Source organism: Xyrauchen texanus, chromosome 22 (genome assembly GCF_025860055.1).
Source record: "Xyrauchen texanus isolate HMW12.3.18 chromosome 22, RBS_HiC_50CHRs, whole genome shotgun sequence".
In the NCBI taxonomy this organism is placed as follows: Eukaryota; Metazoa; Chordata; class Actinopteri; order Cypriniformes; family Catostomidae; genus Xyrauchen; species Xyrauchen texanus.
This window is the reverse complement of record NC_068297.1, coordinates 15,638,655-15,653,825: the sequence shown is the minus strand read 5'-3', so window position 1 is coordinate 15,653,825 and position 15,171 is coordinate 15,638,655. Positions and strand designations below refer to the sequence as shown.

The following is a 15,171-nucleotide window of genomic DNA, read 5'->3' as shown; positions in this document are numbered from 1 at the left end:
TCCAATCCAACCGAACTACAACAACATGTCCTCCTGTACGCATGCGCAATGTGACTATTAAAACAACGTACTTGCGCTTGTTCGGTGGCATAGGATGAACTTATGGGTCCTGGATGTCAACACTATCATAAAATTGAGCTTATTATTTATATCTACGGACACGACACATCAACCAAAATAAATGCAATAAAATGCCCTTGACATATAATAATGTAATAACAAAATGCACAAATGCAGTCTGACTGTGGAGAACCCAGCGAGTGATTGAAAACGAATCAATAATACAGTTATATATAATATAATAATAAGACTATAAATATAGTTAAAATGAATTATACAAATTAATAATAATCATAGACAAACTACTATATATACATATATATATATATATATATATATATATATATATATATATATATATATATATATATATATATATATACGTATCAGGTAACTTTTACCAAGGTCTCAGACCTTAATTAGCTTGTTAGGGCTATGGCTTGTTCGCAATCATCATTTGAAAAGACCAGGTGATGTAAAATTCAAAGCTTTATACATACTCTTGACTCCTCAAATCTTGTCTCAAAATCAGCAGCAATGGGCTCCTCGAAGCAGCTGCCTTGCACTCTGAAAATTAAAATAATTGATGCCCACAAAGCAGAAGATGGCTATAAGAAGATAGCAAAGGGGTTTCAGGTAGACGATTCCTCAGTTCGTAATGTAATTAAGAAATGACAGTTAACAGTTAACAGGAACGGTGCAGTTCAAGAAAACTTTCAGAGAGAACTCCTCGTAGGATTGCTAGAAAGGCAAATCAAACCCCCTGTTTGACTGCAAAAGACCTGAAGTAAGATTTAGCAGACTCTGGATTAGTGGTGCACTGCTCTACTGTGCAGCAACACCTGCACAAATATGACCTTCATGGAAGAGTCATGAGAAGAAAACCTTTCCTGCGTCCTCACCACTAATTTCAGTGTCAGATGTTTCCAAATGAACATCTAAACATGCCTGATGCATTTTAGAAACATGTCCTGCAAGTCCTGATCAAGTTCAAATATAACTTTATGGCCACAATGAGCAAACAGAATGTATGTTTGGAGAAAACATAGCAGAATTTCATGAAAAGCACACCTCTCCAACTGTTAAGCACAGGGGTGGATCGATCATGCTTTGGGCTTGTGTTGATGCCATTGGCACAGTGGAACATTTCACTTGTAGAGGTAACAAGCAAATTCTGGAAGCAAACATCACACCATCTGTAAAAAAGCTGAAGATGAAAAGAGGATTGCTTCTACAACAGGATAATGATCCTAAACACACCACAAAATCCACAATGGACTACCTCAAGAGGAGAAAGCTGAAGCTTTTACCATGGCCCTCATAGTCTCCAAACCTTAATTGAAAATCTGTGGATTGACCTCAAAAGAACAGTGCATGCAAGACGGCCCAAGAATTTCACAGAACTAGAAGCATTTTGCAAGGAAGAATGGGCAAAAATCCCCCAAACAAGAATTGAAAGTCTTTTACTCTATGTTTAGAGCATAGTTTTACACATGTAACAGTATTAGGAACAGTATTCCTATTTTAATCATGTATTTTCCTATTTTAAGATTTAAACATTAGTTCTGGAGAAGGGTAAAACAGTAATATCTATACTTATATTTTTAAAAATTAAACAACATACACACACACCTGAGAGGTATAAGAGCAAGCAACGACTCCACTTTCTAAGTCCTTCATGTCTCTCTAAGTGTGTCCTGGAAGAGACATATGTGGAGTTTGCAGCTACACTTAAACTCTCCTAATCTTCCTCTCTCTTTCTCTTCTGTCCACGCTGCTGGTTGTACTCTGCCGGATAACGATTGGTCAATACAGTTCAAGATGTGCTAAAAAACTCAGTATATTAAAAGCTATGCCACAAAACACCTGTTCACTTAGCTTCTATTTGTAGCACCCATAGAGGCAATCTATGAACAGTTTACTTGTCAGAGACTACATCTTCAAGTAAAATGATGGTTAATTATTAATTTGCTTAATAAAATTAAGTTTTGGAGATTGGTGTTAATATTGTTTATAGGCCTATGTAGCAACCACTTTAAAAAAAACAAAAAAGCACTTGAGGCTTTGCTTGAGGTATGCTGTCAGTATAGTCATGCATGAAGAAGTAGTAACTTATTGCCCTTTAGCTGTGTAGCCTATCGTGCCTTATTGCTTAAAAAGAGAGTTGGCCCAAATATAAAAATTGTCTCATCTTTTACTCACCCGCATGTCATCCCAGATGTGTATGATTGTCTTCTGCTGAACACAAAAACAGATTTATAGTAGAATTTCTCAGCTCTGTAGGTCCATCCAATGCAAGTAAATGGTGGCCAGACTTTGGAGGTTCAAAAAACCTATGAAAGGCAACATAAAGGTAATCCATACATCTACAGTGGTTAAATCCATGTCTTCAGAAGTGATATGATAGGTGTGGGTGAGAAAGAGATACATTTTAAATCCTTTTCTTTCCATTTTTTCCCCAATAAATTCCACTTTAACCTTCTTCTTTTTGCAGATTCTTTGTGCATATCGCCGTCTACAGGGCAGGGAGGAGAATATATAGTAAAAATTTACTTAAATTCTGATTTATTTCTCACCCACACCTATCATATTGCTTCAGAAGACATGGATTAAACCACTGGAGACGTATAGATTACATTTATGGTGACTTTGTGTACTTTTTGGAGCGTCAAAGTTCTGGTCACCATCCATTTGCATTGAATGTACCTACAGAGCTGAGATATTCTTCTAAAAATCCTCTATGTGTTCAGCAGAAGAAAGTAAGTCATACACATCTGGGATGGCATGAGGGTGAGTAAATTATGAGAGAATTTACAAATTTGGGTGAACTATTCCTTTAAAGGGGCCATGACATGAAGAATAATATGGTCCTTGATCTTTTCACATAAGAGGTCATTGTATTATAAAATATACTGTAAGTTTCAGAACTGAAAACTTCCTCCTTAATGGAAAAAGAGCAATTATTCAAACCAGGCTGTGGAAACAGGCCGTTTGGAATTTGTTGAACTTGTGACGTCACAAGGGCCAAATATATCTGCATATAACTACCTCTTCAGCCAAACATCAATGCCTTTTTTCATCATTACACACTTGACCCTGCCCACTGGAGCTCAGTTACACAGGGGAAGAGGAGAGAGATGGGCCTGTCATGGGAGATTAATCTACACTTTCAAGAGGACTTACACAGGACACTTTAATGTGCCTATCTAGATTTAAAAGTTTTTTTATGCTAGATGAATGACTTTAACCATTATCATGTATATCATGCCACTTTCAAAAGACGCAATGTCAAGTTAGAATAGCTGCGCTATTTATTAATTTGGAATGCCCAATTCCCAATGCGCTATAAATCCTCATGTTGGCATAGTGACTTGCTTCAATTCTGGTATCACAATCAGATCTGATATCACGCTCATGTACTTGTATTCGTACTACTACTCGTAAAAATGCTCCAATACCAAAAAACGATACCATCTGACGTAAAAATATCATTACGTAAACATTCAGCGCACAGATTAAAATCACATCATGTCCTAGTGAGATTATTTAACAGAAAAAGCTGTGATTTAATGATATAAATAGATTGTTTGCACGTGCAGGGTTTTAAATATGAGTGCTTGTGAATGTGTGGAGTCAGAGACAAACTGCTCATACCTTTTCAGATCCTTGACTCATACACAGAAAACACTATCATGAGCATCACGTGTAGCCTGTTTGTAGCGGATGACAGCAGGCAGAGCACTAATCAACTTTTTACCACGAGTCATATTCAGACTACATATTTATTTATATAGTAGCCTTTAATAATAACTGTGATTCACGTAGCGACCTGCTTTTCCGGATTGGGAATCTGCAGTCATTACATCAGAGCTCCATGCTCTAACAACACAGACACATCTCAAAATAAAAGCTCAATTTGAATGAAAACAGTACGACAGAAATAGTTCACTACTATATATTTATGTAATATTCACTGTTATACCACTACTACTACTAATAATAATAATAACAAATCAATAGTAACTGTATTATATTTAAGCAATATATCACATCTGTGATCCTCTATTATGTAGTGCTTTATTTGGAAAAAATAACTCCAATGTTGTATTTAGGATTGTGCTGTGAGGTTTGGTATAAAATCACTTAATTTGATAAAAATAATACAATTTCATGTTGAAAAATTATTGTAATTAGTTGTAATTAATGTACTTATTTAAACACAATTTTGACACTAAAATTGAAATAAACAGCTGATATTGAGTTCAGAAAAAAAAAAACAGGTATCGGACTCAGTATCGCCGAGTAGTCCATTAAGTGCAACTTAAACATATATTTCTGGCATCTTTCACAGTTTATCAAAGACAATGGGATATTTAATAAATTGTATTAATATATTTTGATCTTTGGAAGGCCATTGTAAACTATTTCAGTGGATAAAAAGTGTTGAAAATAATATGAAATCAATAGGCACTCTCCACAGTCTGTGCATGCATCGTGATAGGTCTAAATTTACAAGACACGTAATACATTATAATATGATATAGCCTTCATTGATAAGCATAAGTGTAATGGCAATAGAAAGACGACATGACATATGTGAGTAATGTGACCACGCAGTTTAAAACTTACATAAATATGCCTTAATAAATAATTAAAATATGGTTAACAGAGGAGATTAGAGCGAGAGTGTGCAATGAGAGATTCCCTCTCTTCATCCCCCTCTTCTTTCTTCCTCCAATGGCTGGTTCAAATTGGATCATGCATAATGGCAGAAGGCTGCAAGTACACTGTACCTTCAACTGACCAGATGCAGGGGCGAAAATTTCATCAAAATGTTGGTGGGGACAATAAACATAACAATTCTCAAGAGCAATTTTTGAAGGGGACACCAAGGGGTTTTTTGTTGTTGCCCTGTTTGCATTTGTATTATTTTATTTCTTAAACAATTATTTTAAGAATATATCATTATATTATTTACAATACACATATTTTAATGATATTTTAGGGGGGGACAACCCTCAGATAGGGTTTTCCCTATCTGAGGGTTTTCCGCCTATGACCAGATGATCTATTAATATTTAGATAGGTTTATGAGAAGTTCAATACTGATGCCCGACACTTTAATCCTGTTCTGTGTGCATTTGTTCAGTTTCCAGCCAAAGGAACAAAACTTAAGGCTACATGAGAGCCCCTTATGATTCACATAGTGTACAGTCACGTTACATGCATTTATTGCATGACTTTCATTAAGCTCTATGATTGAACATCAATACATCTGAAAGTCCATCTAACTAAAGCCATCATTATTTCTTTAATTAAATTCTGTAATAGTTAGGTAATATATTTTGGCGCCTCAACAAGTTTAAAAACAACTTACATGTTTGTCAGTATTTCCACCTTATTTTCATTTTGAGAAGACAAACACCTGGACATACTGGCCAAAGTGTTCAGCATCTTTGGACTAAACAGCTCTCGTAATGATGCACTTCATTTCTACTTTATAACGAGCAATCTACATGCTGGTTTGGGAAACAGGCAACACTCCATCATAAAATAATGAGCAATATTAGTTAAGATGATCGTTAAAGCTTAAGTTGCAACGTTATCGGGAAACCCAGCCGAGAATGCAGCCATCCGATCTGAACTTGAAATCACATCGTGTGCATTTTCATTCATAGGTTTTTACATTGTAGTATGGGCTTCACAGACTCATCATTGCTTTGTAATTTTCTATATGTTTATTTAAAATATCACTTTATACCTGTGCTCGATGGATGATCATTCTTCAAAATATTTTTTCTATTATTCAGATGAATTTGTTATTAGTTTTGAAGTCATTACTCATGCCTTTCCAAATAAGGTATTCGGCTTGTTGTTCATTTTCTTCCGACTGAGTTTCAAATACAACTGAACTGAAGAGGATGCAGATGTTAGCCAATATAACAGTAGGCATTTAAGTCTTAAAGGGCTAGAGAGCTTAAAACTGAGTGTTTCAGACAGAAGGCCAGAGACAGAGTGGAAAACTATTTACTAAATAATGACAGTGAAAATAAAATACTAACATTATAACTCATTGAAACTCGAAAAATTTTTCATTGAAACTCGAAAAATTAGGGCGGCACGGTGGTGCAGCGGTTAGCACTGTCGCCTCACAGCAAGAAGGTCGTGGGTTCAAACCCTGGTTGCCCCGGCCTTTCTGTGTGGAGTTTGCATGTTCTCCCTGTGTCTGTGTGGGTTCTCTCCGGGTACTCCGGCTTCCTCCCACCATCCAAAAGACATGCAGGCTAGGTTAATTGGTGTCTCCAAAAAAAAAAAAAATTGCCCTAGATGTGGATGTGGATGTGGATGTGGAGGTGAGTGTGAGTGTATGTCTGTCTATGTGTGGCCCTGCGATGGACTGGCGACCTGTCCAGGGTGTCCCCCGCCTTTCGCCCAATGTTAGCTGGGATAGGCTCCAGCCCCCTGCGACCCTGTACACAGGATAAGCGGTTGACGATGGATGAACTCGAAAAATTAGAATATTGTGCAAAAGTTCATTAATTTCAGTAATTCAACTTAAAAGGTGAAACTAATATATTATATAGACTCATTACAAGCAAAGTAAGATATTTCAAGCCTTTATTTGATATAATTTTTATGATTATGGCTTACAGCTTATGAAAACCCCAAATTCAGAATCTCAGAAAATTAGAATATTGTGAAAAGGTTCAGTATTGTAGGCTCAAAGTGTCACACTCTAATCAGCTAAACACCTGCAAAGGGTTCCTGAGCCTTTAAATGGTCTCTCAATCTGGTTCAGTTGAATTCACAATCATGGGGAAGACTGCTGACCTGACAGTTGTGCAGAAAACCATCATTGACTCCCTCCACAAGGAGGGAAAGCCTCAAAAGGTAATTGCAAAAGAAGTTGGATGTTCTCAAAGTGCTGTATCAAAGCACATTACTAGAAAGTTAAGTGGAAGGGAAAAGTGTGGAAGAAAAAGGTGCACAAGCAGCAGGGATGACCGTAGCCCGGAAAGGATTGTCAGGAAAAGGCCATTCAAATGTGTGGGGGAGCTTCACAAGGAGTGGACTGAGGCTTCAAATGTCGTATTCCTCTTGTCAAGCCGCTCCTGAACAACAAACAATGTCAGAAGTGTCTTACCTGGGCTAAAGAAAAAAAGAACTAGTCTGTTGCTCAGCGGTCCAAAGTCCTCTTTTCTGATGAGAGCAAATTTTGCATCTCATTTGGAAACCAAGGTCCCAGAGTCTGGAGGAAGAATGGAGAGGCACACAATCCAAGATGCTTGAAGTCCAGTGTGAAGTTTCCACAGTCTGTGTTAGTTTGGGGAGCCATGTCATCGGCTGGTGTTGGTCCACTGTGCTTTATTAAGTCCAGAGTCAACGCAGCCGTCTACCGGGACATTTTAGAGCACTTCATGCTTCCTTCAGCAGACAAGCTTTATGGAGATGCTGACTTCATTTTCCAGCAGGACTTGGCACCTGCCCACACTGCCAAAAGTACCAAAACCTGGTTCAATGACCATGGTATTACTGTGCTTGATTGGCCAGCAAACTCGCCTGACCTGAACCCCATAGAGAATCTATGGGGCATTGCCAAGAGAAAGATGAGAGACATGAGACCAAACAATGCAGAAGAGCTGAAGGCCGCTATTGAAGCATCTTGGACTTCCATAACACCTCAGCAGTGCCACAGGCTGATAGCATCCATGCCACGCCGCATTGAGGCAGTAATTAATGCAAAAGGGGCCCAAACCAAGTACTGAGTACATATGCATGATTATACTTTTCAGAGGGCCGACATTTCTGTATTTAAAATCCTTTTTTTTTGGGGGGATTTCATGTAATATTCTAATTTTCTGACATTCTGAATTTGGGGTTTTCATAAGCTGTAAGCCATAATCATAAAAATTATATCAAATAAAGGCTTGAAATATCTTACTTTGCTTGTAATGAGTCTATATAATATATTAGTTTCACCTTTTAAGTTGAATTACTGAAATTAATGAACTTTTGCACGATATTCTAATTTTTCGAGTTTCACCTGTATAAATATATATGCAGGGTTGGGGAGTAACAAAATATATGTATCTGAATTACGTATTTAAAATACAAAATATAAGTAACTGTATTCCACTACAGTTACAATTTAAATCATTGGTATTTATAATGTAGTTACATTCAAAAAGTATTTTGATTACTGAAGAGATTTATTTGCATTTTATTGTCATTTGTTTCATTTAATATTTAGTCCTTTCAGATGGAAAACATTTATACATATAAATGATGTGATCCAAAGTGCATCTGAACAGCGGTGAAACACTTTCTTATGATGTGTTACATTCATACGAGCAGACAGAGAAGTACATTTGAAGTAAGATTAAAGCAGAAGAAATAGAAATAAACCTTGTGCAAATTGTCATCTTTACTCTAAGCTAAAATGCTATTTCTAGCCATTTTACATTTCTTGATAATATTTTTTTTGTATTGTTTTCCTGAAAACAAATTGATGAATAGTGGATATTTTTTAGAGGAATTTGTTTTAGAAACAACACATATTTAGGTTTTGTAAATGTAATGTATTTTTAACATGTGTATTTTGTTTTACTGTACTGGCAGTTTTTACAGTCAAAACAAGTGAAAAAAATCTCCCAGTGCTGAAGAAGTAATCCAAAGTATTTAGAACAAGTTACTGACTGTACTTTATAGATCAAGTCTAACCATATTAAGACTGCGGGACTCTTTTATGTGCTTGTGTATGTGTTTTAAAGGGTACCAGTTTTAGACTTTCTAATGTAAGTAGAGAAACATACAGGACAGGCCTAAATATAAATTACAGCATTAATTACCACTTCATCTTACTTGCAGCAGACATGTTGGCACTGCCATATTCAGAGTCTGAGGCCGTCTTCATGTCCACTCGTCATTCCATATCCACCAGCTTTTGCAGTGAAACTAAGACATGCAAAATGTTACCAGTAAAGATAAAAAATAAATTCCAACAATATTCACATTGGATCATAATTTCTTTTTGGACCTTATATAGGGCAAATTAGGGCAAAATTCTTATTCGTGACAATTTGTGTATTGTTTTCCTGTAAAAAATTCTCAAAATCCTTAAAAAAAAAAAAAAAAAAATAAAGATACATTTGATTTATCTTGTTCTAGAAACAACACTACATAAGATATTTAGGTTTTTCAGAGAATGTATTTTTAACATGAGTATTTTGTCTTACTGTACTGGCAGTTTATATAGACAAAACAAGTGAAAAATACCAGTGCTGAAGAAGTAATCCAAAGTATTTAAATACATTACTGACCTTGAGTAATCTAATGGAATACATTATAAATTACAGAATGTATTCTGTAATCTGTAGAGGAATACATTTCAAAAGTAACCCTCCCAACAAGACATAAGCAATATGCTGGAAACATGATTTCAGTGTGATTAAATCACTTACAAACATTTTCGGTGTAAAGTTATAGCCAATTTTACCACTGCCATTACAATGTCAACAAACCCTCAAATGACTATAACAATGACGATTTAAACAGCAGCTCAAATAATACATTAGTTTTAACAGAGGAATGGGAGTTCTTTTATACAATAACATTTTACATTTCTGCCTTTAAACCCTCAAAAAATTGGCTACATTCACTTTCATTGTTAGTGCCTCACTGTAACCTCGATTTACGATATTAGGAGACGAGCCAAAATAAATGTATGGTAGTCAACGTTAGTCCATCTCAACATTAGTCAATCTCGCATTATAATGACTTTAATCTCGATATTTAATGAGTTTATTCTCAAGATTGTATTTTGACTTTTTTCTCGAAATTTAACGAGTTTAATCTCGCATTATAATGACTTTAATCTCGAGATGGTTTTATTTTTTGTATTATTGCTTGGCCCTAATCCTCTTCCGTAGTACACAAATGCTGTCGATTGAACCCCGGATATTCCTTTAATAAGTGCAAATAAGGATTTCTGCCGAGACCTTATGGAACAGTCAACTCCTAAAACGCATAATAAATGTGACCTACATTGTATTTGCAAACAGTGAAAAACAAATGGCAGCATGTTTTCTAAAAAGCCAAAAGTGCTGTGAATGAGCCAGACATCGACCATGTTATTTCCATTCACCGTAGATCAAATCACTTTGTCACATTAAGATGAAGCAGAAAGTCAAAATATTACCATTATGACAAGTAATTGAAAGCAAAACCTGTCTTTAAAAAATTATTTGCAACCCACCGCACAGATCGATGCAACTACTCTGATATTGAAGTTATTTCTCCACTGAAACAGTAGATAGTGTGAAACATTTCACTGAAGCACAGTAAACAAATATTTGAACGTCAAGCAATCAATACTAACTACATACAAATGCCATAAATAACCTAATTTATATTTTATTCTTGTAAATATTTTGTGGTCTCATTGCCCCGAGCCACTTCATGATAGACCACCAGTTTGAAACCACTTAACATAAAACTAGGTAATGCCAAATGTATTAAGTAAAATTACACATCACATATGTAAAAACAACACTTAATTCTTTAAATTCAGAGTTAACGTTTATAATAAAAGATGGCAATATACTTCAAAGCCATTTCAAATCTGCATTTAAAAGAGAGCCAAACATAAAGAAAACCATAGAGTCAAGACAAGAGTTTCTATAAACATTTATTTGACAGGCTGCAAGAACAGCTCAAACAAGTACACCATACTGTTTAAGAACCTCAGTATATTTTGCAATCTTGCCTTCAACGTTTTTTTCTGCCTGTTTGGACAGTTTGATCTGAACCTTCTTCTTTTGATAGCGCATCTTAGCTTTTTCCTTCCTCTTCTCTTCTAGGGTGGTGGTGATGGCCTGGTACTTCCAACCAACCTCATGGGCCAACCGGCCAAGAAGGGCAAACTACAGGGCAAGAAGATCAGTAAAAAGGTTATAAAGGGGCAGAATCAAATACTATTAAGAGGTATGGTCAGTTTCATTGTACTGAATCTTATAGACTGGGTGATGCAAACTATTTGTTAAGAGGTGCTGCTTATTGTCTCAGTTGGTAGTGCATGAAAGTGGACTCATGGTCGTTAAACTCATACTTGCTGTGGAAAAACATCACTGACAAAAAGCAAATATGTAAAGTAAAATCCAAATATAGCTAGAACACCCCGAGTTTGTCTATATTTATAACATTATACAGACAGTTGTTCAATGTGGTTTTTCCCAAAAGCTTTTCACCTTGCGTGTGGGCTTCAGACGCACAATCTTGAGAGCAGCTGGAACGACCATGCGCTTCCTCTGTGGAAGCGAGTGAGAGGTAAGAAACCATGCAAAACCACTGCTAGATTTAACTCCATTTCTGAGATGTCTCAGATAATGTGTGTACTCATGGACATTCATACAATGTAGGTAAGTAGAGGTAAGCATCATTGACGGCCCTTATCTGTAAAATCATACAAAAGCTTGTGAGAATGCTCTACCTTGTCATAAGGAGGGGGGATGCCATCAAACACCTTCAGCCTCTCCAGAGCAGCCTGACCCCTCTTGGTCTTGTGTGGAAGCATACCTGTTTAATAGAGACCATAATCAATGATCTACACCTCCATGACAGCATGCAACCCATCAGAAGACTTCTCAGAGACGTTCAAACTCAGCAGTCAGATCCGTAGTTTGGTATCATCAAATAGGTTCAGATTCGGGATAATGTGTTCATCATTGTTTGAAAGCATAGCCACTGCAAAGTGTCAGCAACAGACATATGAATACATAAATCACCTCTTACTGTCCTCCAGAAGATGCGGCTGGGGGCTCTGAAGTGATATGGTCCACGGGAAGGGTTGGTGTTCATCCTTTTACGGAGGAAAGCCAAGTACTTCACTGCACAAGAAATAAAACTTCAACTTTCACATTGATTCACAAAGCCAACAGTAATAAATTTACAAAAGACATACTTAAACTCGTTCAACAAACTTACGTTTGTTGCGGTAGAAGTTTCCAGAGATGTTGATGCCCTCACATCTCACTACCACAATTTTGTGGCCTGTAAGGGAGCAAATTTATTAATAGGGAGATCCTGAACTCTCCTATTAAAAAGGACTATGACATGTAGACTGTCTCAGATGGTAAAGTTGTTTTTTTTATTCAGTTGTAAACTCAATGTATGAGGAGGACATCACTGACAACAGACTCAAGTCACTTCAAAGCAAAGAAAAAATAAATTTACCAAAAAAATACATTCTCTCATTTACACACCCTCATTCCAGCCCCCCACATGTATATGACTTTTGCACAAAACGAAGATTTTAAGAACAATATTTCGACTCCTTAAGTCCTTACAATGCAAGTCAATGGGGACCAAAACTTTGAAGCTCCAAAAAGCACAAAGGCAGCATGAAAGTGGTGGTGGTGTAGTGGGCTAAAGCACTGAACTCTTAACTTAAACTAAAATCACACCCACACTTATATTGCTTCTGAAGACACTGATTTCACCTCTGATGGTGCCTGGATTGCATTTATGCTGCCTTTGTGTGCATTTTGGAGCTTCAAATTTCTGGTTAACATTCACTTGCATCTACAGAAAGCACCAGGCGGTTTCCCGGTGGTCCACATTTTAATTAAGTTAAGGATTATTTTAAATCATACTGAAGCCCACTAGTGGGTCCCGGCCCCCTGGTTGAGAACCACTGCTACAGACGGCAGCCCCGGTGGCCCAACATGCCTGCGTGGAACTCTTACAGGGCAAATCTTTAATAAACTCTGTAAGAGAAAGCCAATACAATGGCTTTTACTTTGAAATCACTTACAGTGGCTTGGTTAATTTACGTGCGAGTTAGTTGTGTAACTCGAGTGGACCTCACAGTTTGACAAATCACAATAATGGTGACAACCAAAAAAATTAAGTATAAGAGCTCAGAATAATCACATTATGACAAATAACATAGTTCCAACAAATACAATAACAGCATCATAAATTAAATTAGCAAACAGTAAAGCTTTGAGCAGTACAGTAATTTGCACGGAATGAATTAGTGGGAGATGAAGTGCGGCCTGCTGAATAATGCACAAGCCTGATAAAAATGCATAAAATAAGTCATGAAAAATATTACTTTGTGGCTATTTGAGGCTTACTTTAAGTGATAGCAAAAACAGCACTTGACAAAAGCATTGAGCTTTTTACCTTTTCTCAAGAATAATCTGGGGAATTAAATAAAACACTGCAGATATAAAGACAAACTCTCAGAGGGAATAAACGTGCAATGAATCTGCCAAGATCTACACTTTAAGAGTTGTTTATTTGCATACATATATTGGTTTATAATTATAATTAGTTATGTGGGTAATTGAAATGAAATTAAGCATCGTCATCATCGTCCTGCAGTGTGGCTCTTCATCGAAGAACATTATGATCTTGTACAGCTATATATACACATTTATTATTATGTGTAATCATATTACGACAATAGTTTATTTGCACTTCTAGAAGAGTTGAAAGGTGATCTTTATGCAGACTTGTCACAGTACCTAAAATACACACTTTCCCTTATCCTTTCATGTACATTTTAACCTAACTTCTGCAAGTCAAGGAAAAAGTTTCCAGACATGCAATTTGTCTGAGCTAATAAAGTGCTATTTTAGTGCCTCTCTTCACATTTACAGTGGTTTTAAAGATGACAATTTTTTGCACTGTGGGTTTTTGAAATTGAGCTGGAAAATGAAATCAATGAGCCAGTGCGTTATGGTGTGCTGTTCTGGTTGAGTCCACGGTCACTTTTTAGTCCCAGTCCGCCCATCTACAGAGCCGAGATATTCTTCTTAAAATTCTCATTTGTGTTCAGCACAAATCATTCATGAGGTGAGTAAATGAGAGAACGTTAATTTATGGGTTAACTATCCCCTTTAAACTTACCGAGCAGAACTTGCTTGGCCACAATAGCGGCAAGACGACCCAGTAGATGGCCTCTGCCATCAAGGATCAGAACCTTTGGAGAAAGAAAAACAGGTTTCTTAATAAGTAAAGGGTATATGTCGCACTTTCAGTCTCTGCAAGATTGCTGCATTTGTCTCAGATGGTAGTGCACGTAAAGTATTCTCATGGTCGTGAAACTCGAATACTGAACTGTGGTTGCGAGCTCATCACCGACAAGAACCACATCTGACGTTAGCCATGTATTGACTAGGTAGCTACTACACCGTCGTAACACTCCATGCACATTTTAGGATTTTTACGTAGTTTACCACATGTAATACCTGTAATGGGCCTGGCAATCATCCGATGACTCCGTTCAGATACACTTACTACGGTAAGACGTAGCTCCATTTATCCTTATTAATGTCCCATACACCTCAAAACTACCCAAAATTCAATCACATTCTTGCTTGACCTTGTCCTAAGACTATTTTAAAGCAATTGAACACGATAAGCAACGCTACACCATTTCAGGTTAGTTTTCACGGTAACACGAGTGTAATGTCATGAGTAGGCCTCTAGCTTCTAGCAAGACGGCATGGGTGATCCCACTAGCAACATTCGCCTAAAAAACTATTTTCATCTTTTATTACGTACTCTAAAACGACATAAATTACGTCGGATGAAGTTGCTAATGATTTATCCTTCGAACCCAACATATCCATACCGAGGAAAAGTGAATTATTCGACTGTAAAACGTGCCACACAAACGCACCTTATTGAACCGGTCCGCCATGATGTGGGAAAAGAAAGACACGCGGGGCTGCCCGACGTAAAAGACAGGGGCCTGGGCGGGGCTTTTCGCATCATCGGAAGTGACGTCAGAGAAGCGTTGTTTCGTACGTTCTCGGTACGGATGGAGTAGTGACAGTCATGTCCACTATAGATCAGTGGTCATGTCACAGTTTTTTTACACCGCCATCAGCTGACGCATAAACGAACTGCAGGGCTTTAACATTAGAGCACATTTTGGATGTGTTTCTAATGTAACACACCTGATTCAAATCATCGGCCTATTAATAGACTGCTTCAAATGGGTGTGTCAGATAAAGTAGACAAAAAAATATAAATATTTATATTATATTAAAAAATAGAGAATTCTAATCGAAAGTGATCATCCCAATGCGCTACCTACTC

General features: G+C 36.9%; 1 protein-coding gene and 3 non-coding genes across 4 annotated transcripts; all 4 read right to left on the bottom strand.

Moving 5' to 3' along the window:
* Window positions 1–10,729: 10,729 nt before the first annotated feature.
* Window positions 10,730–15,002, bottom strand: LOC127662329 (60S ribosomal protein L13a-like). The gene is made up of 8 exons (XM_052153454.1): window positions 14,951–15,002; window positions 14,750–14,880; window positions 13,975–14,047; window positions 12,043–12,108; window positions 11,844–11,945; window positions 11,549–11,634; window positions 11,307–11,366; window positions 10,730–10,982 (listed from the first exon to the last, which is right to left on the bottom strand). The coding sequence occupies exons 1-8, from the start codon at window positions 15,000–15,002 to the stop codon at window positions 10,773–10,775; spliced, it is 780 nt and encodes a 259-aa protein (XP_052009414.1). The 3' UTR covers window positions 10,730–10,772.
* On the bottom strand, window positions 11,115–11,194 carry LOC127662934 (small nucleolar RNA Z195/SNORD33/SNORD32 family). Its single transcript, XR_007972937.1, has one exon. It is a non-coding gene; the product is annotated as a small nucleolar RNA Z195/SNORD33/SNORD32 family (small nucleolar RNA).
* LOC127662935 (small nucleolar RNA SNORD50) lies at window positions 11,716–11,789 on the bottom strand. Its single transcript, XR_007972938.1, has one exon. It is a non-coding gene; the product is annotated as a small nucleolar RNA SNORD50 (small nucleolar RNA).
* Window positions 14,125–14,212, bottom strand: LOC127662933 (small nucleolar RNA Z195/SNORD33/SNORD32 family). Its single transcript, XR_007972936.1, has one exon. It is a non-coding gene; the product is annotated as a small nucleolar RNA Z195/SNORD33/SNORD32 family (small nucleolar RNA).
* Window positions 15,003–15,171: the final 169 nt, after the last annotated feature.